This window comes from Chelonia mydas, chromosome 15 (assembly GCF_015237465.2).
Source record: "Chelonia mydas isolate rCheMyd1 chromosome 15, rCheMyd1.pri.v2, whole genome shotgun sequence".
NCBI lineage: Eukaryota > Metazoa > Chordata > Testudines > Cheloniidae > Chelonia > Chelonia mydas.
In genome coordinates this window covers 24506876-24532395 of record NC_057856.1, presented here as the reverse complement: position 1 = coordinate 24532395, position 25520 = coordinate 24506876, and the positions used below count along the sequence as shown (strand labels likewise).

General features: G+C 46.5%; 1 protein-coding gene and 1 long non-coding RNA gene across 3 annotated transcripts in view; one reads left to right on the top strand and one right to left on the bottom strand.

Annotated features, from left to right (window-relative positions):
• Window positions 1-6271: 6271 nt before the first annotated feature.
• Window positions 6272-17729, bottom strand: LOC122463051. Its single transcript, XR_006286030.1, has 3 exons — window positions 17459-17729; window positions 16896-17010; window positions 6272-8227 (listed from the first exon to the last, which is right to left on the bottom strand). It is a non-coding gene; the product is annotated as an uncharacterized LOC122463051 (long non-coding RNA).
• Window positions 17730-19745: 2016 nt separating this feature from the next.
• The window catches only part of RFLNA (refilin A), a 30911-nt gene continuing 25136 nt past the window's right edge, over window positions 19746-25520 (top strand). Inside the window, exons 1-2 of one of the 2 annotated variants that reach the window (XM_037878829.2) lie at window positions 19746-20113; window positions 21189-21570. In XM_037878829.2, coding sequence (XP_037734757.1) covers window positions 21352-21570 — 219 coding nt within the window. In that variant the 5' untranslated portion in view covers window positions 19746-20113; window positions 21189-21351. Of the gene's footprint in view, window positions 20114-20224; window positions 20781-21188; window positions 21571-25520 lie in introns of those variants that run through there. The other variant, XM_037878828.2, reaches the window with a different exon arrangement.

Sequence of the window (25520 nt, the reverse complement as noted above, 5' to 3'; positions counted from 1 at the left end):
CATGCAATGTGGCTTACCTCCAAGCAAGCTTCATATGGTGCATCATGGGACAAGTAGTCCGGCCAGTGAAAATGGGGGCATCAGGCTTCTGAACAAAAGCTCCCATGAGGCAATGCGCCAAAATGGAAAAATGGAATTTAATGTTGAACTGACTGGAAACAAAGCACTTCAGGTGAGTTCAACAAATTGAAATGAAATATTTAGATTTTTGGGGATGTTAGGATGTTTCATTTTAATCAAAAAACACCAAAATAAAACCAGTTGGTGTTTCCAAACTGAATTTTTCCAGAATTTCCGTTCCATGAACAATTTCAAAATTTCAACTTTTTGTCCCAATTTGGGACAAAAACCAACCTAGAAATGTGTTTCAGAAAGTCCAAATAACGCTCAGATCTTATTAAAACTTAGATCATATGTACTCCTCCAGAATCAGTTAATTCTTTTGCCTGAGTTTTATTTTTATCTCTGTATCTTTCATCTCTAAGACCAGACATCTGAATTCAGCTGACACTCATAGACGGAATCCAAATCAGTAACCTCAGCTGAGTCCTTAAGTCACTGCAGGTTCTCTGGGACCGACTCTGATCTCACTTGTACCCCTGACTTCACTGGAGTTACTCCTGATTCACAATGCTGTGCATGAGATCAGAATTGTGACAACACTAGTGCGCAGGATCCTTCCCGCTCAATCCCAGGTGGCAAGCTGGAGGAAAAGGAAGGAGCAAGTGCTGAGCCAATCACCTTTTCTTTTCAAGGTCCCTCAGTCCAGGTCACGCTTGAGAGAATTGGCAGGGCGGTCTGAAGAGAGCTCATGCCGCAGCTGTCTGCACTAGACTGTCCTCTGGTTCACCAGAAGATCTGATTTTCTATTGCTGCCAGTCCCAAATCCTTTCTAAATACAAAACCATGTTCCTCTCCAGCCTCCCCACACCATCCAATAACAGCGAGTCTTGTCGCACCAATGACTGCAAAAGTCATGGAACCGTCAGTGACATTCCGCATGTCAGTCATGACTTTAAACTAAAGCACAGCTTCCTGCCCAGGGCAATGCAGCTGTTCCCGACCCACATCTCAGCCTCGGTCTCCAGTGCCCCAAGAAAGTTCTGATCCAATCCAGGATCGAAGCCCCTGCCTCTGAATCAAATATTTTTTGTTTTTTTGCAAAAGGCATATCTGCAAATTATTTCGAAGGCTTCCATTTCCCTGCCAACTATTTCGGGGCTCATTCGAATGCCCAGCAAAATCAATAGTAGTCTTGTGTTTGCATTTGCAGAGGTCACTGGAGTTTATGGCTAGCTTTGAATTAATAAATTAAAAGAACCTCTGGCTAACGAGCCTCATTTGGATGAAGAAAAAGCCCTAATCAAGAGCAAAGAATTATGAAGACTGGTACAGTAACTAACTTTGAACCAAACTTATTTTGAAACCCTTCTTGTAAATTCCCAGCTCAGTATACACCTTAAGGGCTTAGAGTGAAATTGTGAACGTAGGCTTTGGAATATATGGTGCAATGTGGTATTTACAACACCATTTTTTTCTTTTTTAACCTGGGGACCAAATGTTTTTGGATTGTGGCAAGAGAGGGCTGTACATCTGGAAAGCGTCAGATTTAATGCCCAAAGCCATCAGCACAGGTCAGCTAAAAGTACATGTTTGCTCCCAGCAGCAGCTGTGCAAACTCCTGCTGCCTTGGTTCTGCGAGGCTTATGTAAAGATTCCTCAAAGACAGTACCTCTTTGTGAGCCCGGAGCGCCACGGATCCTTCGCAATTCCAACCCCAGTTTCAAAAGAAACTGGCCTAAAATGGCACTCCCACCGCAAACACATGTAGTTCAGCCTCTGTCTGAGGCACCATTGATTTCACCAGGAAAAGGAAAACATCAGAGTTTAGGGTCACATCCTCAGCTGTCTATCAGACATTGTCAGCTCTTTTTACAGCATCTCAGGTTGTTGCTGGGGTGCAGAAAACAAGTGACACACCTTTCCAAAGAGCCTAACGGGTCTGTCCAGAATAATGCAGCTCATCGATGTCGTGGAGAAGCTTTGAGCCCCAAGCTTTGATTTGGTCCGTGGCTTTTTTGAGGACGTCTGAAATAAAATATCATCCGCTGTGGGGCTGTTTTTTTTCTATTTTGCATCGATTTTTATTGCCCTGCCATTTCTGCATGAACATACAGTTTCCATTTCACCTTCTTAGCTGCCACAGCAGCAGCTGACAATGAGCAACCACCACAAGATGAAATGGGAACGTCCTTCTTTGATCAGTGTTTCTTAATCCTAATGGACTCCAGGGAATGGTAGAACTTAGGGGATCACTCACTCTGCTACAAGCTAAGGGCCAAATGCTATGGCTTCTCCTCCTTGGGAGTTTGTCTCACTCAGATACAATTAAACACTGAGTAAGAAACTCAGGGTATGTCCCTAAGGGGCAAATGCAGCCCCCCCCTCTGTAGCCACACAGGGCCCCCCAGCTCTGCAGCCAGTGTGGCGCAGCTGCACAAGGCAGGAGGCTGGACTTGGGACAGGATACACCAGGGGTTCACACACCTGGTTGGCCATAGAGCCAAGCAGGAAGTGAGTGCAGGTGCGGTATCATCAGGCTAGGGCAGAACTAAAGCATCTGCCCAGCACAGATTCTTCAGTCTTCCCCTCAAGCTGGAGGAGTACAAGGGGAACAAAACCTCAGTAAAGCAGTTGTGGAGTCACTCTAAGGGCTTGTGGGGAAGATGCTTCTCCCCCTGTGCATCGCCCCAGCACCTGGACCAGGCCCTTGGGCTGTGTACTGGGCTGAAGGCTTCCCCCAAATGGCTATGACAGTGTTTTTATAGATCTTTCCGTACGTGCAATGGGTTAGCTTGCAGGTCCTCCCCAGCGACAGGCAGGTCTTGTTCAGACATACTGCTGGGCAGCCATCAACCCAAATCAGCCCCCAGGGATGCAAACACCCACAAGCTGTGAGGAGCCTCAGGCTGGGATTGGAACTTGGCTGCGGGCCTGTCTCCACTCCCGTAGCTTCAGCATTTATCCCAGTCTCTCGAATCAGCAGGGAAATCTCCTAACAAGCTCTGTTATGGTGTTGTCTGGTCCTTCTCACTCAGGGCTGGATTACCAAATAGGCAGACTAAGCACGTGGTTAGGGCACCAGCAAATTTGATATTTGATATTTCAAAAAAAGCATCGAAGTAGTCATCATGGGAAAAATCAGAACTTTGTTAGACTTCCTTACACTCCACCACACTCTTCCCCCGTTTTTCTGTTCTCTTTTTATTACTTATCTCCACCTAACCCGGGGGGGCGTCCTACTAACGTAGATCAAAATAATGCAAGGAAAGCAGATCCTGTCATGTATTGCAATAAATTTATGTTTTATTTTTGATATATTCTTCTGAGTTATACGTACTCGATTTGTTTTTTTCTGTCTTATATATAAAGATAAAAACAGTGTACGTTGTGTAATTTGTTGGTTTTTTTAAGTTCAGATAACTGAGATAAGGGGCAGGATGAAACGTAACCAACTGAGTGGAGCACAGAAACGTAAACTGACGGAAGAAAAGAAACAAAAAACTAGTGAAATTTTCCAAAATCTTCCAAAGCTGACATTTTTCAAAGCGAATCCATCAGAAGCAACATCTTCTCTCAGTAGCACAGACATCGTTCCAAAACCTGTAGGTGTTTCAAAGACTGACCCTTCTTCTATTGGTGAAACAAACACCATTCCAGAACATGTGGATGTGTCAGAGACTGTAAGTGATCATCCTACTCCTGGTGGTAAAACAGACATTGTTCTAGAAGGTGTGCATGTGTCAGAGACTGAACCTGCTCATGCTGTAAATAATAGGAGAAAAGATCCTGGTATCTGGGTTGATTTCAGTACTGATGATGTAGCTTACCAGATAGATCGTGGACGAAATGACTGTCAGCATCACACTGGGCCATTTGAGAAATCACGTCAGACTTTTACCAATGGCAAACAAACAAGATATTGTCCACAAAAAATATTTTTCAGCATGAAAGCGAATGGTGAGAAATACAATCGAGAATGGCTACTGTATTCACCATCAACAGGGTCTGTGTACTGTTTTGTTTGCAAACTTTTTGCATATAAACCTTCAACATCCCAGTTTGCTGCAGATGGATTTAGTGACTGGTGGAATACTGTTTTAATTGAACAACATGAAAATAGCACTACTCACAGAGATTCAATGTTGACATATTTAAATCGAAGACAGGGCTTTGGATTGACACAAAAATTGGAAGAACAAATTAAAGGGGAGCGTGTTATAGCTGTTCTTCAAACATTAGCTGAACGTGGTCTGCCTTTCCGGGGATCAAATGATACATTTGGATCATTGCAGAATGGAAATTTCTTGGGATTGTTGGAGCTTGTGGCTCAGTTTGACCCATTTTTAGCAGGCCATATCTCAAAATATGGGAATGCTGGCAAAGGTAACCCATACTTATCCAAGACAATATGTGATGAACTCATTGGTCTAATGAGTGACAAAGTTCGTTCAGCTATTGTGGATGAAATAAGTACTGCTGGGTACTTCGGTTTATCTGTCGACTCTACACCTGATCTTTCATGTATTGATCAATTGAGTATTGTACTGAGATATGTGTCTCCCACAGACGGAAAACCAGTTGAACGATTTATAACATTCCTCAATTTGAAAAGCCACACTGGTGATGAAATGGCAAATCAAGTACTGCATTATCTGTGACAAGTTTGCAAAATAGACTTCTCAAAGTGCAGGGTCAATCTTATGACAATGCTGCCAACATGTCAGGGCGTTATCAAGGAATGCAGAAGAAGCTTTTAGAACAGAACAAATATGCCATATTCATACCATGCGCTGCACACTCTCTCAATCTTGTTGGCCGCAGTGCTGTTGATTGTTGTCCAGTGGCAGTAAGTTTTTTCTCAACGGTCCAGTTACTTTATACATTTTTCTCTGCCGCAACACACCGACGGGCAGTTCTTAAAACATACTTGGGCAATGATCATGTGTTGAAATCTCTTTCTAATACTCGCTGGGAGGCACGTGCAGTGGCAACAAGTGCAATTCTGGAGTCCTACTCAAAGATTGTGGATGCATTAGAAAGTATAGCTGAAGACCAATCACAAAAGGGAGAAACTATACGCGAGGCAGAAAACATTGCAAACAAGATGCAAGAACTAGAGTTTGTATTCATGTTGACCATGTGGAATGAAATTTTACAACACTTTTATCACACGAGTCAAGCTCTCCAAGAAAAAGAATTGGATTTGAAAACATGTGCAGACCTCTGTCAATCATTAGCAGACCACTTGCACACTTTGAGGAATGATTTCGAAAGATTTGAAGACATATCAAAAGCTATCTTGCCTGATACGAACTACAAAGAAGCCCAGTCCCGCAAGCGAATCAGGATAAAACAAGCAAATTATAGCAGTGCAACAGAAACAGCATTGAATCCTAGAGACAAATTTCGTGTATCTACTTACTACGCTATAATTGATACACTTGAAGCTCGTATGAAGAGGAGAGGTGAAGTGTACAAAGAAGTATCAAGTAGATTTTCTTTTCTAAATGATATGGACTTATCTGATGAACAATATTCACAAGGTTCCCAAAAGCTAGTTGAGTCGTACCCTGTTGACTTGAACATGAATCTCTGTGGAGAAGTACAGCAGTTCCACTGTTATATGCACGCAAAGTTTAATGAAACAGGAAAAATGAAATTCAGTCACATTGATCTTCATGGCACAATACTGAAAGACGGAATACAATGCATATATCCAAATGTAGAGATCGCACTACGTATTTTTCTCACATTGACGACTACTAACTGCTCTGCAGAACACTCTTTTTCTCAGCTGAAAAGAATAAAAAACCCTCAGAGAACAACAATGTGTCAGGACAGACTTGATTCACTTTCCCTATTGTGTGTGGAAGCGGACATGCTTCGTCGAGTCAGCTTCGATGAACTTATCCAGAACTTTGCAATCAGAAAATCTAGAAAGAAGCTATTTTAATTTCAGCATACATGTAAGTTTTGTGCCATTTTAAAAAATAAAATTTTATTTTACGGTATCGTATTGTTTTTATTTTGAATTACATGGGGGGGAGGGCCCATAATCTTTTCAGTGCTCAGGGCCTCTAAAGATCTTAATCCGGCCCTGTTCTCACTTATCGTTGAGCCAGGAATAGCATTAGAATAGCCAGTCTGGTGCAAATGACCAGAAGTCACACATAGAAATATGTATTAAGTTAAATCAACTTTTCCTGACCTCTCTTTCCTTCCACCCCCGCCCCCCGCAAAAGTTCAGCTTGAGTTTGATGTAGCAGTGTGGATCAGTTATTAGAGCTGCACTGGATCACTCATAACCTAGGAGAGGGAAACAATTGGGCCTGATTTACCCCTCACTTTAAACTAATATAAACCCATTGGCTTCAAGGGAGCTGAGATGCGCCTGCTTTTCACTGAGATTGAATCAACCCCATTTATTTAGCCCATCAAGCAAGAATGTAATTGTGTACCTTCCATTAATGTTACTGACAGGAGACATGGCTGTATCCCTGCACAACATCAGACTGAACAGTTCTCTGTCTTGTGGCCCAATATTGCATTCTTTACGCACCCAAAACTCCCATTAATTTTTAATGCAATGGGAGTTTTGCATGTGTAAAGAATGCAGCTCGAGTGTCTAATCCATTGCTTATTAAAGCCAGTGAGAGTCTTTCCACTGACTTTAATGCACCATTGGGTCAGGCCTTGAATGTATAGCATCGTACCAGGTATTCAAAGTGCACCCTTGTAAATTCATACCTCAGTCATTCCCAAAGTTGGGTGTTTGTAGAGACCCAGGCCAGTGCCCCTCTTGTGTGTAATCTCTGACTCCTTAGTCAGAAATGCTTGTCACAGTTCCTGGCTTGGCAGCATCAGAGTTATTCACACTGTAAATTCCCTTAGTGCAGTTCATTAAAATAATTGCAGTACTATTAACATCATATACTAGAGCAACTTGGAAAGAAAATGAAAGTGAGCTCGACCCAGATGATCAATCATGCATTTTACTGACAATGTCTTTATATGAGTTGTTTTCATTGGGAATATACACCAAATAATTGCTCAGGTTGCTTGTTTTTCCACAGTCAGTTCCATTGTAAGGGCCATTAGTTCTTGTACAATGGTGATTTAAAGCTGAAAACCTATTGTGCTCTGCACCAAAAGACAGATTAACGAATCTGCTTCCACAAAGGTTTGCTGTAACTCCTATAAGAAACATGGGTTAAGCTTCAATTTTGCGTGGCAAGTATTTGGGCTCCTGTTATTTTCTATTCGAGAACTATTAGGGACTTTGGGGTGTTGGGGATTGGATGGCTCAGAAGGCTGGGAATGAGATCCGGAGCTTTTCATCTCCAGGTCATCAACTCAAGCCCAGTCTATCAGATAATGTTAGTGGTTTCAATTCAGTTCCCAGTGGACAGATGCCCATGTCTCAAAACCCACAATAGTTAAAACTTGGTGGGCAGTCTGAGCAAAGTTTGAGCGGGTTTTAGTGAACAGACAAGCCAGTCAAGAATCACCAGATGTGGGAAGAGGCACATTTGCTGGGCAAAGCTTGCCAAGTTGCTGACTATGCTGGTCCAGTTCTGTAGGCGGAGGACTTCAGCCTCCAAGAACATCATTCTGGCACTAGCATCAAAGTTTCTCCCTTTCTCTGCTTATTGCAAGGACCTAAACAGCCAGGACACCCAAAGCTGGATGAGACAGTTACTTGGGACCAGGCAGATAATGACCATGTATGATTGAACTTTGCTAAAAAAAAAAAAAAAGGCAAACTGTGTGGAACTGGAAATTTGGCCTTCGTGCCTCATTCAGTGACCTGTAAGACATAAGATACGAACATCCCATATCTTAAAAGCCAGGATGCAAAGCTCTAGGCTCTCTCTGGCCAAGGAAGATGGTGAGGTCATCAAAGGACCACCTTTGATTTGAGAGTGGGAACTAAAGGCCATGTTTAGTTTGGAGAGAGCCTCTTGGAAGAAGTTAGCTTTTCAATCACCATCTCACCCATAATATGCACAGATCCTTTTCTTGTCCTACCTGGTTCTAGCCCATAATGTGTCCGTGCCGCTTCTCCTCTTCCCACAGAGCCAGACCTGTCACAGGCATTCCAGGATGCGCTGCTCCCCCTTCCCAGCTTCAGTCCAGTAGCTCAATGTCAGTGACCACAAAGCGCCTGGAAAGGAAATATATTTGCCATTATAGGCGCGTGAACCGGGGGTGCGTGGGGTGCTGCTGCACCCTCAGGTTTTGCGCGGGATTCTGCTTCTGGACCCCTACTCGGAATCTTGGCTGCCGCCCCAGCTCTGCTCCAGGCCCCGTACACAGGGTTCTGGCTGCCAGCCCCAAGTCCAGCGCTCTGCTCCTGGCCCCGCATGTGGGGTCCTGACTGCCGCCCCATAGCCGGGACTGAACTCCCGGCCCCCGGGACTGAACTCCCAGCCCTGCACATAGGATCCCAGATGCCGGCTATTTGATGGACATCATGAGATAAGTTGTCAGTCAAATGCCTGAGCCCAGCCTCGGCCCCCTTAGCCCTTTCCAGGTCCCCCCCATCCCCTAGACACAGCCCTGCTCCTGGCCCCAGCTCGGGGGGGTGGGGGGAGGGAGCAGGCAGGGGTAAGGGGGCTGGCTTTCAGCACCCCCACTAGTAAACGTGTTCCAGTGCCACTGTTTGCCATTTACTGTGTGACATCACAGGAGGAAGGTGCGTGTCATAAATAAAAGACAAATGCAATGTCACCTCCATATGCTGGTTGGCATATAAGCTATATTAGACTCTATGACAGCAATTAACTGTTGAGCTCAAGTTTTTCAGCCTTGAAGACCATTGTTGGTGTTTTAAATGTCTCCCTCCATTCACCTGGCACCTTCCATTTAAAAAGGAACATAAAACCCAAATCCAAAATGGGTTTAATCTTCTTTACTAGAATTGCTCTTCCCACAATCACATGTTTCTTGCATTTTAAAAATTGCAGTTTTGGAGAAAATCTTCATCTGGGAAACTATTTACTTTCCGAAAGGGATCTGAATATATCAGGGTAGTTTTTGGCGTGTTCCTGGTATTGCTTGTTTTTCTTTGAGCAGTCCTAGAACAGAAGCTTCCTTCCCACTGAGATATTTTTCCCTTGCTTGTCACAAAACTAAGTAGGCTAGAAAAACAGAAGTGGGAAACAGTCTATGAATCAGGCAGTCCAAGCAGTACTGCAGGAAGCCATCCAGGGGCGTGTTCGCTCTAAATCGAGACATGTCAGAGGGACGGCAGCCATTAGTTCAGACATTTTAGTAAGCTCAGTGTTACCCTCATGATCACCTGGCTTCTCCTTTAGGATTTTACTGCTTTGCACTATTTAATCATAAAGGTTTAGGGCACAGATTTCCCCTTTTACAATATTCCCACACAGCAGAATCAATGTTTTATTTGTGAATGAAAAGAGAACATCAACTGGAAAAGCTGTAGAAACATGAACCATGCTATTTAAAAAGATGAGTCTTTTGAGATGCCACACCCTGGGTTAGATAACTTACTTGATCATTACTTTATTAATTTTTAATTATAAAAGAGCCAAATAAGTCCAGTTATCCAACCTGCATTTTAACAACGGCATGCCTTTCATGCTCTTGCTGGAGGGTTTGGTAATGAAAAGGAATGCATGGCCTGGGAGGAGGTTGGCACTAAATCCATTTCAGATCTAAATTCAACTGTGATTCTGTACACATCTAGTTTCTGGTCTTTTCAAAAGTGCTGGAAGCCTGGAGCTCCCACTGACTTCAATGGAGCACCTCTGGAAATCAGGCTGATAAACATTGAGGAGAAACATTCTCACAATCCACCAGCTACTCCATTATATCCAAGAAAGTGAACTACCTCTTTATATCTAATACCATTGTTAGCCGTATCTTATCTGCAATGGGAAGGGAGCAATTGCTCAACTATTATCTTCTTTGAGTCGGACCTTGCTTTGTGTAATAATAGACACAATACATTAGTCAGTTTTAATAGACAAATAGTGCTGCAGGGTCCATCACGGACCAGCAAACGACGTCAAAGAAGGAGCAGCAAGGGAAAGAAATGCTACGGATGGCCATCCCAAGAAGCCCAAACTTAAAACAGCAGGAGATTAGAGCGCTCAGGGATTAATAATGGGATACAGAGACACTGACCTCTAGCTTCACAGTTTGAATCCAGCCTCAGTTGGTCATGAGTGACCAAACGTCCTTGTTTACTGGCTATTTGATGGACTACATGAGATAAGTTGGCAGACAAATGCCTGCCTCACAAAACCATGAGACTGCCTGGCTGCCTCATCAGAGATGTCAAGAACTGAATGGAGACCATCTCCCTGAGCCTAAGCCTACTGAAATCTACAGTCTTTGCATTGACTCTCCAGGGTTGTGGATCAGGCCCATGGTCCCACAAAGGAAAAGGCACATGGGGAAAGGGATGGCATGCAGGCAGCTAGCACCGCCAATGCTGGACCTGTTGTGGCTCGGCAGAGGACTTCACCCTGCAAGCGTGTCAGTGCAGCACGTCCCCCAGGCATGGCGCTGAATTCACAGTAAGCCGGCAGAATCTCTCAAAGGTACTTATATGCCCACCCAGCACCATTGTATCTGAGCATCTCACACTCTTTTAATGTAGTTATCCTCACAGCACCCCTGAAAGGTAGGGCAGTGGCATTAGCCCCATTGCACAGATGGGAAACTGAGGCACAGAGACACTAAGTGACTTGCCCAAGGTCACACAAGAGGTCTGTGGCAGGGCAGGGATTTGAACCTAGATCTTCCAAGTCCTAGGTTAGTACCCTAACTAGTGGGCCATCCTTCCTCTTGAATGAACAGGCCCCTTCACATGGGCTGTCTGTACATTAGGCAGCACTTTAGTTCTGTGTCTTTTGAAATGGTTTAATGGTTCAAGCCCAGCTGTGGCGCTTTAATCTCCTGGTTTGGTGGGAGAGTGAAAGCATTCAGGTTGCGTTGTGCTCCCATCTAACGGGCAGGAGAACAGTGCAGAAATCTAAAACACATGAGTGTATTCACAGGCAAACAAAAGGGGGGTGGTTTTTCCAAGAAATTTTTTTCCGTGTAAAAGAATTCATGCTCTCCCTTTCGACTATCATTGTTAAAACAATGGCCTCGAGAGCCTGAAATTTAACACCTTATCTGCACTTGGTAACTCCTGATTTATGGATGGTTTTGCTGTTGATTATCCTCCAAGATAACAGCACAGCAATTCTGACAGAGAAGTGGAGGAAATTTCACAGGCTAACTGGCAGGAGCCTTTGCTGGTGCTGAGACTTTGGAAGGTGTACTTTGACCTGAGCATGTAATAGTATATGGGTCTTTAGTAAACACTGTCTGCAGTCAATTGGCAATCGCATATTCTCCACTGAGGGCCTGATCCAAAGTCCAATGAAGTGAATGGAAGTCTTTTCATTGACGTCAATGGGCTTTGGATCAGGCATGTACTCTGGAATGTAGCTTTCCCTTATTTCATGTCTTGGCTGCAGAATGAACTGTATAGACTGCTGCAATCAAAACTCAGAACAAGGCACTCTGCCCAGTTAACTTTAAGGAAGTTATTTAAAGATAATCCTCTCTTGCCAAAGTAACATTTCACATGTTGTCTTTGACCATACATGATGGCAGCATCTTTACTGTATTTACGTTAAGTCCAGAGCAATAGAAGAGAGTTTGTTTCCTTTTGACTTGACTTTCTACGATGGGGTGCTAGACAGACCATTTGGGATCCTAAAGGGAACCTCATGACCTTGGTCTTTCCCACCTGCTCCCCCCCGCACCCATTTGCCTCAAGTGAGATGACATTTACCTGATGAAGGGGGAAGCTTGAACCCAGAGGAATCATCACAGGTGCTCAAAGAGAAGAAGTCTATATGTATGGTGAGTAGGATGGTAATTGGGCGGCTGTGGATGTGTTGGAGAGATCCTTTCTCTGCTCACTGAGAGGGCTCCTTGAGGCCCAAGTGTATATTTTGTTTTGCTTCTTTCTGGCTTGTGGACTCTGCTTGTCCAAGCAGCTAAGAGCTAAAGACCTTGCCTTGCTGGAGTTTCTGTTATGGAGGCTGCCTGAAAAGAAAGCAATGGGCCTGTTTATGAAAGAAGGGGCTTTTATTCCCTATTGAACTGTGTCGGCTAGTTTGGGAGGATGAGCTCTGCCCTGCTGTTCTGCAGGGGGGCGCTCTATCTCTGTGCGTTTTCCAGGTCAAACGCTGCATGCACCTGCTCCTCCATTGCCATCACTGCTCCAGTGTCGAGCAAGTCTAAACAAGCCACCATCCTGATTCAGTGACGTTTCACACTCACTTTGCACTGGGGCGCACAACTCCACAAGGTGCACCACCAGGAAGAATCAGACCCAACATACTGCACTCCTAGTCTTGTCCAATCCTCTTGTTTGCACACAGAGCTACGCCCTCTTGGCTCCAGCCATGCTGATATTTCAGACCTACAGCACCTTGGAATGTTATTCACAGGAGCACATCAAACGACAGCTGAGACACACGCTCCACCTCTTCAAAGGAAAACAAAGATCGCTACGTCCAAGAGTGGCTTAAGTTGTGTCATAAATATAAAGGGAAGGGTAAACACCTTTAAAATCCCTCCTGGCCAGAGGAAAAACCCTTTCACCTGTAAAGGGTTAAGAAGCTAGGATAACCTTGCTGGCACCTGACCAAAATGACCAATGAGGAGATAAGATACTTTCAAAAGCCAGGGGGAGGGAGAAACAAAGCCCCTCTCTCTGTCTGTGTGATGCTTTCGCGGGGTACAGAACAGGAATGGAGTCTTAGAACTTAGTAAGTAATCTAGCTAGATATGCATTAGATTCTGATTCCTTTAAATGGCTGAGAAAATAAGCTGTGCTGAATGGAATGTAGATTCCTGTTTTTGTGTCTTTTTGTAACTTAAGGTTTTGCCAAGAGGGATTCTCTATGTTTTGAATCTAATTACCCTGTAAGGTATTTACCATCCTGATTTTACAGAGGTGATTCTTTTACTTTTTCTTCTATTAAAATTCTTCTTTTAAGAATCTGAAAGCTTTTTCATTGTTCTTAAGATCCAAGGGTTTGGGTCTGTGTTCACCTATGCAAATTGGTGAGGATTTTTACCAAACCTTCCCCAGGAAAGGGGGTATAAGGTTTGGGAGGATTTTGGGGGGAAAGACGTTTCCAAACGGGCTCTTTCCCAGTTATATACCTATTAGACGTTTGGTGGTGGCAGCGATAAACTACAAGGGCAAAAGGTAAAATAGTTTGTACCTTGGGGAAATTTTAACCTAAGCTGGTAAAAGTAAGCTTAGGAGGTTTTCATGCAGGTCCCCACATCTGTACCCTAGAGTTCAGAGTGGGGAAGGAACCTTGACAAGTCGTTTTTATTGGGTCTAGTTATGTTGTGGGTGTTCCCAAAGGATCTAGTTTAATGGTGAGCCGTAATGAAAATTCCTAACATTCTTAACATTTTGCCACCCAGCCTGCTTCAGGAAAAGTCCTGATGTCCGTGTTAGTATCATTTCTTTTTCTTTCCTAACCTTATTTGTCTTTCAAAGCTGGCAGCAGGAGTAGGAAATTTAGCACGTGATATTGACATTCTGCCATGTAAGTAGGGCTGCAATCTTAATACACTAAAATTGAGCTGATAGAATAGCTAGAGAAAAAAGAGAGACAGTGTTTAAGGTCTGGTTTTTCAGCCAGGTGAGGCATGCCAACATGCATATACAATTTTGTGCAAATAATCACGGCAAATCGGGTTTTGTTCATATACCTGTTCATACCCTGAACCAGATTCTTGGCAGCATCCAGCTCTCTCCTGAGTGGCACAAACAGAGAGAAGTGTGCAAGCACCCAATTTGTGAATGCAATCATGGTAATTTTGCATGCACAAATTCAACATGCAAGTGCGCACATGTGCCTTAGTACACATGCAATTGCACACCTGACCTTTCAAAAACTAGGCCCTGGGGCTGCGATATGCCAAACTGCCTATGGCACTTGAGTGCCCATTTCCCATTGACTTTGGCAATAACTGAATGTTCAACTCCTTTAGGGTAGTGTTGGAAAATCTCAGCCTTAATGTCTCATCTAAGAGACAGACACACAGTAAACTGCATGGACCCAGATATGTCTCCCTTGTGTGACTTAGCCTGCTTAGTTTCTTTCCACACTGGATTTTATAAACCCTCTCGGAGCAACGTAGAGAGTCAAGTTTAAGAAAACAAAGTTAAGAGGGGGGAGTCTGGGGAAGACATTTTTGTTTAAGGCACACAAAAAAACCCAGACCTAAACAAAAAACCAACCAGCATTTTATAGAAATATAATCACATGGGTAGCACAGATGACAAATGGACTCGTCTGATCTCACGCAGATCCTCAGAGCTTCACTCCAAGAAGCGGGTCCAGATTCTGATTTCAATTTCAATACAGAGTAACGCTAATGATGCCAGTGGACCAATATCTGCACTCAGACACGCTATTAACTACACTGACTTCAACTGATTTCCTCTGGCTTTATGCAAGTGTCCCTGCAGGCTGAATTTGGCCTAACAAATAGCTTGTTTTAGATTGGACTAGGCTCAGAGGCTGGCCACAATCTTTATAAGAGAATCCCCCCAAATGCAAGAATCCCCTCCTTCTGACAGAGAAGGGGGGGTGCGGGTGGCGTACAAAAGCATGAAGCAAAGAATCAGAAAGGTGGCTTAGTTCCCAGGCTGCAATTACCCAAGTGCCTAGGTACTTGCCATTAACGCAGTCTACTGGAGGCTAGATTACAGCGCCAAAGAGTTATACTACCAAACCAAAGGCTTGTTGTTGTTGTTGTTGCCTCTCTGTGGTATTCACAGGCTGCTGTTTATGCCAGAGCTGGCTGCTTGACTCAGGTGCTTCCCTTTACTAATTAAACACAGCCAAGCGGCCTGCAATCCCTCTTCCTCCCCAGCAGCTTGGTCAGACTTGGAAAATCATCCTCACACTTTAGACTGATGTGGCACCACTTAGCCTGAAGGAGTCCAATGCAACTGACAAACTATAGGACTGTTTTATGTTGGGAGCAACCAAAGGCCTCAGTCGGGATTGGAACACCGTTGTGCTGGGACACGGAAGAGAATACAGCCCATGCCCTAAAGACTCGACATCTAAATAATCAAGACAGATTAAAGGTGCGGGAAAGGGACATAACACAGAGAATGAGCAGGGTGATGGTTGGCACCGCAGGGTTTTTTATTGCTATTATGGGGGCCAGAGTGGATGGGAGATGACAGGTGAGGGGAAGAATTAATAGAAGCATAGGAGTATGGAAACAAAGGAAGGCAGTGAAGGGGAAGAGAGGGAGAGGTTTATGGTGGGCGGTGGAGGGACCATGAGGGGGAGATGTGTGAGAGGAGAAAGCTGAGCCTATTTCTCATCTCCCACCAGTGTAAAGCAGGAGTCACTCCACTGACCTGGTGTGAAACTGGTATAAGCCAGAGGAGAATCAGCACTTTTATACTTACAGTCCTGCTGAGGGCAGCCACCAGCTGGAAAGAGAACAGCCAGTACATTGCAAAATACCCCCAGAAAGGGAGAAAGTTTGGCCAAGGACATGGGGCAAAGATCTGTCACTTACACGCAATGGTCCTTGAGATCTTTAATGTCCATGCAGAAAAGAATGGACCTGGGCTTGTAAGGACTTGTCTGAAAATCCCACGCACAACGGCATGGAACTCAGCAGACAGACCCGCAGCTGATGCAACGCGTGTGGCTCCCCTGACTTCACTGGAGCTAGGACTGCTTACACCAGATGTGGATCTCACCTATGTGAACTTATATGAACCAAGCAGCGGTTCAGTTCCATTCTGCTGTAATCTGCATGCACTTGAAAGGCCCTTCCGGCATCAGACTCATCTGACTGGTGTAGTAAGGGTCTGATCCGGAGCGATACTGAGTACTGGCAGCTCCCAACGACGTGGGGGTGCTCAGTGCTTCTCAAGATCAGGTCCTATGTTGTTTGTCTCAGTGAAACAAGCTGATGAAGAAAAACAACAGGGGGTTGCAAGAATGTATAGTTTACAAAGACTAACTTAATAACGGCTGCTAAAAACACATCGCCAACTGAGATGGAAATAACAGCTGTGGGCCATTTGACAAATGCGGCTTTTCTTGGAGGTTTGCTGATTTGGTGCTTTATTATTATTTTGTACTCCCATTCCCTGCTAACTAAGGTCACTCTTTCAGAAGCACTGGTGGTGGGGCAGGCTGCTGTGCCACCGCCTGTCTCTTTAGGACACGGCTGCCCATTGTGCCGGCTGCACACAGCCATTTTGGAAAACTTCCCTCCATTCTCTTCCTTCCTCTTGGTTCAACCACACCATTCAGGGCCCAATGCCCCTGCTCCTTCCTGCCTTCCAAGCCATAACTTGGAAACGTATCACTCCTGGCGTTACAACTCTCTAAACTGGCAAGCCCGGCACGAGGGAGCATTTTTTCAGGTGCCCACAGGTTCCTTGAGGTGCCCTACTTCTGACGTCACCATGCTGAAAAGATGTTCTTAAAACTGGAGCTATGACAATTTCCACTGTCTATATAACAGCCCCGAGCTGTTCTTCATATTTTGGTGGATGCCATACAATACCTGTCTACCTGTATGCCGTACTCATGTCTCTCTGAAGCAAACCCTGAAGTCCTTCTTGAGTCTGGATTCTGGCAAATATTCATCTAATAATGACCCAAGGATGCCAAGCAGAAGACCGTGATGGCCATGGATTTTGTCTACACTTTGAAACGCCCGGCTCGCCCTCGCTAAAGATTTGGTGGCTAGGTTCCCTTCCACTCTAAAACCATCATTAAGATACACACCTTCCACCTTCCGCAATGGATGCGGTGCTATTCCTACAGGCAGCTGCCTCCTCTACGTGATCCCGAGTCATCCTCAGCGCACAGGCCAGCCAGTTTACCGAATGAGGCAGGGGCTCTGGAAAAAAAACAGCACGGGATCATGTAAGGAAAGACTGTCTCGTAATGCATATGCACGGTTCTCTATAGAGATAGCAAAGATAACTGGTAAAGCCTGAAGTCCATTCTCAGTCCTTCCTCGGGCAAGGCACAGGCACACTGTCACCAGGCACAGGTAAAAGTCTTCTGGATAATGCGGTCAACCAGCAGCGATCCACACCGGTCCCTTTTTGCCATGTCTTGAGACGGCGATGAAAATGGCTTCTTTAACCTGGTCCCACCCAGTTGAGACACGGGACACAGCTTCAGGGTGACAGCTCCATTGAAACATAGGCAATCCATAATCCATAACAGGCGAAACTGTCTCCCTCACCCCTTCTCCATAGCCCAAGTTCTTTGTCTCCCTACCTTTGCCCCGCACACAGCCTTGCACAGAACCATGCTTGCTCTTGCCAGTACAGACTCACCAGTTCAGGAGGGCGGGTTGATGACAGGCTGCATTGGGCTAACCGGTTGAATGTTCAAGGGAGTTAGCGTGCCAGGGGATCCTCTTACTCCATAGGTGGTAAGCCAAGGCCTAATTTATGGCCATTGTGACCTTCAGCCCCCCTTTGACATTTGCAGATCAGCTCCATTCTGTGTGAGACATTAAAGCTCTTACAGTAATAGGCTTTAAATCACTCTGCACTACCAGATGATTGGCTGGGTTTGATGAATGGGTCAGAGGTAATAATTCACTGAGGTTATTGTGTGGGCTGCTTGCTGGCTATTTGACATTTATAAATCAGCTACATTTTTCTGCACTGCTCAGTGCATACAAATCACTATAGCTAATCTGAGAGAGCCACTTCAGTTCAGCCAAGAGTGGCTTTGGGCATCCTTGGCCTTTGTTTTGACCTGAACTTGAATAAACCTAATCAAATCTAGTTTTACTGACAGCCAAGTTCCTCTACCACCACCCGAACGGACTGGCGGCGACTGGAGGGGACTGTGCAGGAGCATGGCTCGTTTGAGGTCAGACTCTGCCTTCCTTTACTCACACTGAGTAGTTTACTGCACTAAAGTCACACCAACAACTCAAGGAGGCTGAAGTCAGTGGGCTGATTCTGAACTCAGGGACACCAGAGTAAATCAGGAGCAGCGCCAGTAAAGTTGATGGAGTTATATGAGTATAAAACTGGGGTATGGAGTAAGGGCCAGATTTGTAAAGGTATTTAGATGCCAAAAAACCATTGGTTTAAATGGGAGTTAGACACTTAGGTGCGTTTGAACAGCCCAGTAGGTACTACCTGACATATCAGGTGCCCAAATAGAGTTAAAAACCAGGCCGTAAGGCATTACTCAATGTGGGTAAGGGTGGCAGAGCCGGCCTTTGGAGAATAAAAATCAAAGTCATGCTGTATTAAAAAAAAGTCCTCCTGGAAGCAGCAGGCCAGGTCCTTAACCTACCAAGTCAAACCACATGATTTGTTTTATGTTGCATCCTCTCTCTCTTCCCCAACTATTAGCATCTAGCTCCGGTCCCGATCCTACAAACCACCCGTACCAGACATAGTCCATACTATGATAATTAGCCCCCTCACTTGTTATTCCAACTTACAAAAACATCTCCTTGTGGGTTTTGCCTTACCATAGTGCCAAGTGGCTCGAATCAAGGCCCTGGGTGGGCCCCATTGTGCTGTGTATCATTAGGTCCAAGATGAGACATCCTTACTCACAGCGAACAGTCCCGTTGAATTCAACAGGCCTGCTCACGAGGCAAGAGCCTGCTCTAAAGGGCCTGAAAGCTGCTCTTTATTATCACCAGGCCCTGCCCCAAATTTCTCACAATCTAGGTTATGCACAGATGCAAAAGGTGCCTGAGGAACACATGCAGCAGGAGGACAAGGTAATGTGGTGCAAGGTAATGTGGTGCCTAGCAGGTTGGCTAGGCAGGTGGTGGATACCTAATGCCAGCTCCTCCTAGCCCCCCCTTCAAGGTGTACACTGACACACATTCGCTCCACATTGTAAGCTGTAAGAAAACCGATTCTGCAGTTTCTCTTTGCAGAAACCAGGTGAAAATAAAAGCTTTTCCTCCTGTGCTGGATTGGTTTGCTGAGTTTTTGGAATGGTCACAACCCCCGGTGTAGCTGCAGACATCAGAAGGAGTTTGTCCTGACGGTGTAGGAATACCACTACCCCAAACAATGGGAAGCGTTTGTCCATCGATAGCTGCTGCTCCATGGGAGGGGAGGGGGAGTCAGGTAAGCACTGTTACAGCGCGCAATGTGTGGCTTGTGCACAGCCCTGACCTACGTCGCTGTGGTTACCTAACTTTTCATGGTAGCCCCAGCCTGGGTATCCAAAGGGTCGAAGTGCTGGGGCACCCTAATGTTACAGCCCTGGCATGTGGCGGGTCAGCACCTCAGCTGATGTAAATTAGTGTTGCGTCAATAAAGTCAAGGGCCTGGTGTAGCTTTCGGCCCACTGGGAACCTTCCCCAGGACAGGCTAGGGCAGTGGCTCCCACCTTCAGGAAACCAGCCTGCCATATGTTGTTAAAGGCCCATTTTCCAAGCACCATCCCCAGCTTCTCCCCCAGTCCCCTTCAGGAAATGCTGCTCTCAGAGCCGCTCTCCAGCCCCCTGGGCAATGCCCAGCCCTGCAGATGGGCCCATAAATAAGAACCCAGGCAAGTGTAGGGGGTAGCTGGATGAGGGTCAGAGGGAGGCGCCCCCACACAAAAAAAGCCCTGCGGCTGCAGGGGCAGGGTGTGTTGGCCTTGCCTGAGCCAGTAGCCGAAAAAGCCAGCGAGGGGGCTGCGAGAAGCCCGTTCCCCTGCCGGGGAAGTGACTGAACACGCACAGAAGGGGTGGGGGGCTGGGGTTCGGGAGGGCCCCTTGGTTCTCCACCCACCCCATTAAGCTAAACCAGCGAGCGGCAGGAGGCGGGGAGAACCAGAGCGAGCGGCAGGATTTCCCCAGGACCTCTCCGGCGGCGGCGGCAGCAGCCCCCCAGCGCCCGAGCGCAGGACCGGGAGAGCTCTCCCTGGCGGCCGCGAGCCAGTGCCGAGCGCTCGGTGCCGCCGGGCCGGTGCTGCGGGGAGCCGCCTGCCGCGGGGGACCGCTCGCTGCACCGCACGTAAACTGCCGCCGCTTGCGCTCGGCTCCGCGCCTCCCGCCGGCTCTCCGGCCGCACCCGGCCTTCCGCGGCGGGGTGCGGGGCTCCGGGCCCCGGGGTGCAGCAGGGGCGGGTTGCACTTTGCAAACGCACGGGGGACACCTCTCCCCCCACCACTCCCCGGGGGGGGGCGGTTCTCCAACGCTGAGCGCCGGGTCCCGGTGGGCTCGCCAGGGGGAGGCGGGGGGCAGTCGCCTGCCCCGTGCCCCCGTCGTGGCTGCCGGGCGTGTTGGGGGCGCAGCAGGAAGGAAGCGTGGTCAAGCCAAGCACAGTACGGGGGGCACCAACCCCCAACCCGGCTCCGCTTCCCTCCTGGCGTGGCCCGGCGAGGCAGCCGGGGTTCGATCCGTGCCCCCGCTCCCCCGGCTCCCCCGGCGTGCGGAGGACGAGGCGAGGGGGGCTGGGCTGGGCTAGTTTGCCCGTCCCCGTGCACCGAGCACCGAGGCGAATTGGAGGCGGATCCGTGCGGGGCGGAGACGGGGGCGCTGCTGCGGCTGGAGGGGGGCGGGTCGGTGCCCTGCGTTCCCCGCGCCCTGCCCTGGTGGCGCTGTCAGTGGCCCAGGTGCCGGGGTGGGCGGTGGATCGCCGTGGAGAGCCGGGCGCTCTGTTCCGAGGAGAGGGGCTCGGGGTGAGCCAAGCGCTCGGCCCCCGGCTCAGCGATGGGTGACAAGGGGCGCGGGGTGGTATCCCCAAGGCGGGGAGCCAGGGGATCTGCGCCTGGCGGAGGGGGGCCCGGTGTGCTTTGCTCTAGGGAGCGAGAGGGTCTCATACGTGCGCTCTGCTTCGGGGACAGGGCTGGGGAAGGGGACGTCCTACCCCGGTGGTAGGGTCTGGGCGCTCTGCGCCGGGGCTAGGGGTAGGAGTGGAAGAGGGAACGGAACCTTCTTCAGCACCTTTAGCCTCTTGCCCTGGCCTTTGCTGGGGGCAGCGCCCTGGCTCCCCTTCCTTCGGCAGGGCACCCAGCGTGACCGAGGTTTGGAGCGGATCAGGGCTGGTCTTGTCTCTGATGCGCCCTCTGTGCTCCCTTCCCCCGCAGGGTCAGCTCGGGCTGCGGGCCGCTGTGCCAGAGCGGGGGCGGCTCCTTGGCTGGACTGTGGGGCTCCTGGCCGTGCCCGAAGCCCTTCACCTCCTGCCTTCAAGCTCAGGGAGGAGGCGGATTTTCTTCAGCGTGGCTCCGCTCCCCTCGCTGCCGCCCAGAGATGGTGGGCCACCTGCACCTGCAAGGAATGGAAGAGAGTCTGAAAGAGAAGAGCCGGGAGGGCCTGCTGGACAGTCCGGATTCCGGGCTGCCTCCCAGCCCGAGCCCCCCTTTCTACACCCTGGCTCCCGGGATCATCGAGGGCAGAGCCGGGGGCAGCAGCACGGGGACGGATCACCCAGGACATGAGCCCAGAAAGGAAGTCAAGGAAGGCAAAGTGGTAAGAGCCTTTCCTGGCGCCCTGGGGCCCTACAGCTTCCTCCCAAGGGTGAGAGGCTGGGGTGGTTCCTGTTCCTAGCTCCTCAGGGCTTTAAGTGGGGAACTGTCTCCATCTTTCACTGAGGACCACCCCTTATGCCACATTAGGAGGCTTTTGTTCTGGGATCTGCCCCAGAGAGTTTACAATCCAAATAGACAAGAGGGACAAAGGGTGGGAGGAAGAAAGGGCTTTTGTAGGAGCCTGTTTGGGTGTCAGAGGCAGGCAGGGAATGAGAAGAGTAACTCAGACCCAAACCAGGATTCCAGGAGCCTCCAGCATTGGGGGGCAGGTGTTTAAAATCCAAACCTGCATTTAGGTTTCACAAATGGACCCTCTTATAAACCCAACCCCTTGCACCTCAGGGTGACCTGGATGTGGTCTCCAGTGAGGAGTGAGACTCCCTCATGATGAATCCCTCTCTTCATCCAGGCTTCCTGAGGTGGGATGGGCCACTGGTGACCCCAGAGGCAAAACATTAAAAGGCTCTTACAGAGCACTTCATGGGTTAATCCTCCCTGAAGACAGCTACACTTCAACTCTGGAACCCCTGCTCCAGCTTCAAACCGTGGAAGCAGCCAGCAGCCTAGTTCCTTACTGTACTGTTAGGACTGGCTGGCAAAGGTTTGACCCCGGTGGAGAATCCGTGACAGAGTTCAGGGGGGCCTGGGGACATTCAGAGCCCCCATCACTTCCCGGTGGTGAATTATTTGCAGTTTGGAGTGGGAGCTGGAGGATAAATCATAGTAAGGGTTTGCTATTTAAAACACATCAGACACATGCTTCAATTTCCAGTGTAAAGAAAGAAATAAGAAATCAGTCTAGCTCAGTGGCTCTCAATCTTTCCAGATTACTGCACCCCTTTCAGGCATCTGATTTGTCTTGCGTACCCTAAGTTTCACCTCAAACTACTTGCTTACAAAATCAGACCTGAAAATACAAAAGTGTCACAGCACATTATTACTCAAAACTTGCTTACTTTCTCATGTTTACTACCTACTTATAAAATAAGTCAATTGGAATATGAATCTTGTACTTACATTTCAGTGTATAGTATATAAAGCAGTATAAACAAGTCATTGTCTGTATGAAATTTTAGTTTGTACTGACTTTGCTAGTGCTTGTTATGTAGCCTGTTGTAAAACTAGGCAAATATCTAGATGAGCTGATGTATCCCCTGGACAACCTCTGCATACCCTCAGTGGCATGTGCACCCCTAGTTAAGAACCACTGGCCTGGGTGACATGGTTCTGTGTAGTAAGAGACAGTACAAGGCTGCTTAATGCAATGCTACATGGGGCTAGGTCTGAGGTTGTGACTAGACATACCAGAGCTGGCTTCTCAGCTATGCTGAAACGGTTTCATTCCAAATCAGTCCGATTTGTTTGTGAGCATGGAGCAACAGTGCTACAGTCATTTCTGCTCTGAATGTGGAACAGTGCACTATTCAGAACCGTTTATGTACATGTGTCAGGGCCGTTGGTATCAGAGACAAGATTTGGAAAGGTTCATGTTCTCTTCCAAAGGATGAAGTTGTTTTTGCTTGAGAGGTGGCTCTGTGCTGCTGCTATTTGCCTGAATCGTGCTTCAGAGAGTGATGCAGTTTGAAGTCATGCACGGTGTGGCTGAACAGTACAGCTCTATTGGTTTTCAGGATTGAACTCCTGGCAGCAGCTATCTAGATAGAAGCCGGATTCTGATCCTCTTGACAAAGGGTCTGTGAAGTGTTTGAGGGTGGAGATGGATTTAAGCAGATTCATTATGACTTTTGTTCTGCTTCATTTTGTCAATTTCAATCTGTTGAATTATAAATTGCTTTTAAAGACTGAGATTTAGGAGGATTTTCTGGAGGGAAGGATTTTGCCCAAGGTTCTTTCAAACATTTTTTCTGTTAAAAAACAAACATTTTTTGATGTATTCAACCACATATTTAATTGGCTTAAATACAGAGTAAAAACTTTACGCAGCACAGAGACATTAGCTCTCCATAGGAAAGAATTACACTTTATGAATTTCAGTTACCACTCTACTCCCTTCTTCCCCCTGTGCAGATTTGCACTGAAAGTTCACCTTCATTTCAGTTTTCAGGTTCTCAGGATGTGTTTAACATTTTATTGAAAACTGTCTTTTATACCTTAATATGCCAAAGTCCTCACACGAGCACTAACTGTTGCTCACCAAAGTAATAGGGTGGGTTTTAATTTAAAAAAACAAATTCATAAAGTAAATATTGAGGTTCCACACTTGGCACCTCATCCTGCATGTGAGTAATTTTACACTAACATTTTCATTAACTTCAGGGACGTACCTACTTGCGTAACCCCATGCCTAAGACTTTGCAGGATCAGGTCCTTGTTATGCAGTCATAAAATGAAATGTGTGAGGAGGGATTAATGAAGGTGTGTTGGACCAAAATACAGCTAGAAACCTGTATAAAACTCTATAACAGAGTCAGATGAGCTGCCATGAAGATAGTTATCAGACCGAGTACACTCTTAGGTCAGCCCCTCCGAAAAGGAGATTGTACAGAATAGCACCTTACTTATCAGGGACCAAATTCAACCTTGGTATAAGTGGGTACAAATAATGGAATAGTGGAATACTCTGGATGAATTTACCCCAGGGTCTTACTTCTTGACTCCTGTAGAATAAATATTTCTAAGGTTTATGGAAAAACAAAATTCTATTGTCCAGCTATTTCTTTGATTTTGGACACACATGGATGTTAGGCAGCATTTTGAGAGGTTAATGTTATAATTGTTTGCCAACTGGACACCACATTACAGCCATGTTAGCTGTGAGCCCTTGCTGTTAGGATGTAGGCTTGTTATGTGGTGGATGCTTTTGTGCTCTAGTAGGTGTAGAAGACAACACAGACCCACTCATATAAAAAGCAATCTTATGTTCGAATATGGAGGAGGAAGCAATGCAAGTGCTTGAGACATGGGACTGTACCATAAGTGGAGATTTACTCTAATCAGACTTGCAGTTGGCACACTGCAAAATGGTGAAATAAGTTATTTATTAGTTGTATGGGACTATCATTCTACTTTTCTATAAACAGAATTTCGTTCCATCTAATTTCCACTCTGCAAATACTGTGCTTGCACTTGGTTCTGTTACGAAAGTAAAACTATGGAAAATGATGCTTGCTTCATACTATTAAATGTCAGCTTCTAATTAGCTTTCATCTCACCATTTAAGGAGAACTCACAGATCTGTGAGTAATTATGCAATCCATGAATTTGTGCTCCTGTTTTAATTGCCTGCTCTTTGCAGTTTATCAGAGAGCATGCGCAACTGGTGAATCAACAGTTAATGCTATTTTCAGACTAAATCATGCGTGTTTAGCGCCTATTATATTATTATTTGTGGTATTTACACGAGATAGAGCTGAGAACAGTCTGTGCTATAATACAATAAAATATGTATAAGCTATATTCCTAATATCCAAAAATCTATCAGGTACAGTTACAATAAGTCTAGTTGTACCTGGAAAAATAGTTGGGAAATATTTCATGGCATTTCTTATTACAGTATTATCAAAAACTCCCGTTTTAATCTTGCTGGGGTTCAGCTATTTTGTTCCAGCTTTAAAGGTAGGTTTAAGAATTTCTCTAGCTCTGGGATAATTCTTGACATACATACTGAAATGATCTTGTATGTACTTCCCAGGGACATTCTTCTGTTTACAGTCCACATTCCCTGTGTTTGGTGTGATTAACTTTAACTATAAAAATGAAAACTCTTCTTTTTTTTAATAAGCCAGACTTTGTTTTGAAGACAATGCACCATTTATTCACATTTAACCAGCCAATTTGGCTACAGCTTTGGGATCCAAGAAAATATGAAAGGCAATTTAGAGCCAGAGTAATAAATACCGCAAGCTCAACACCATTATATTAGACTTTGCT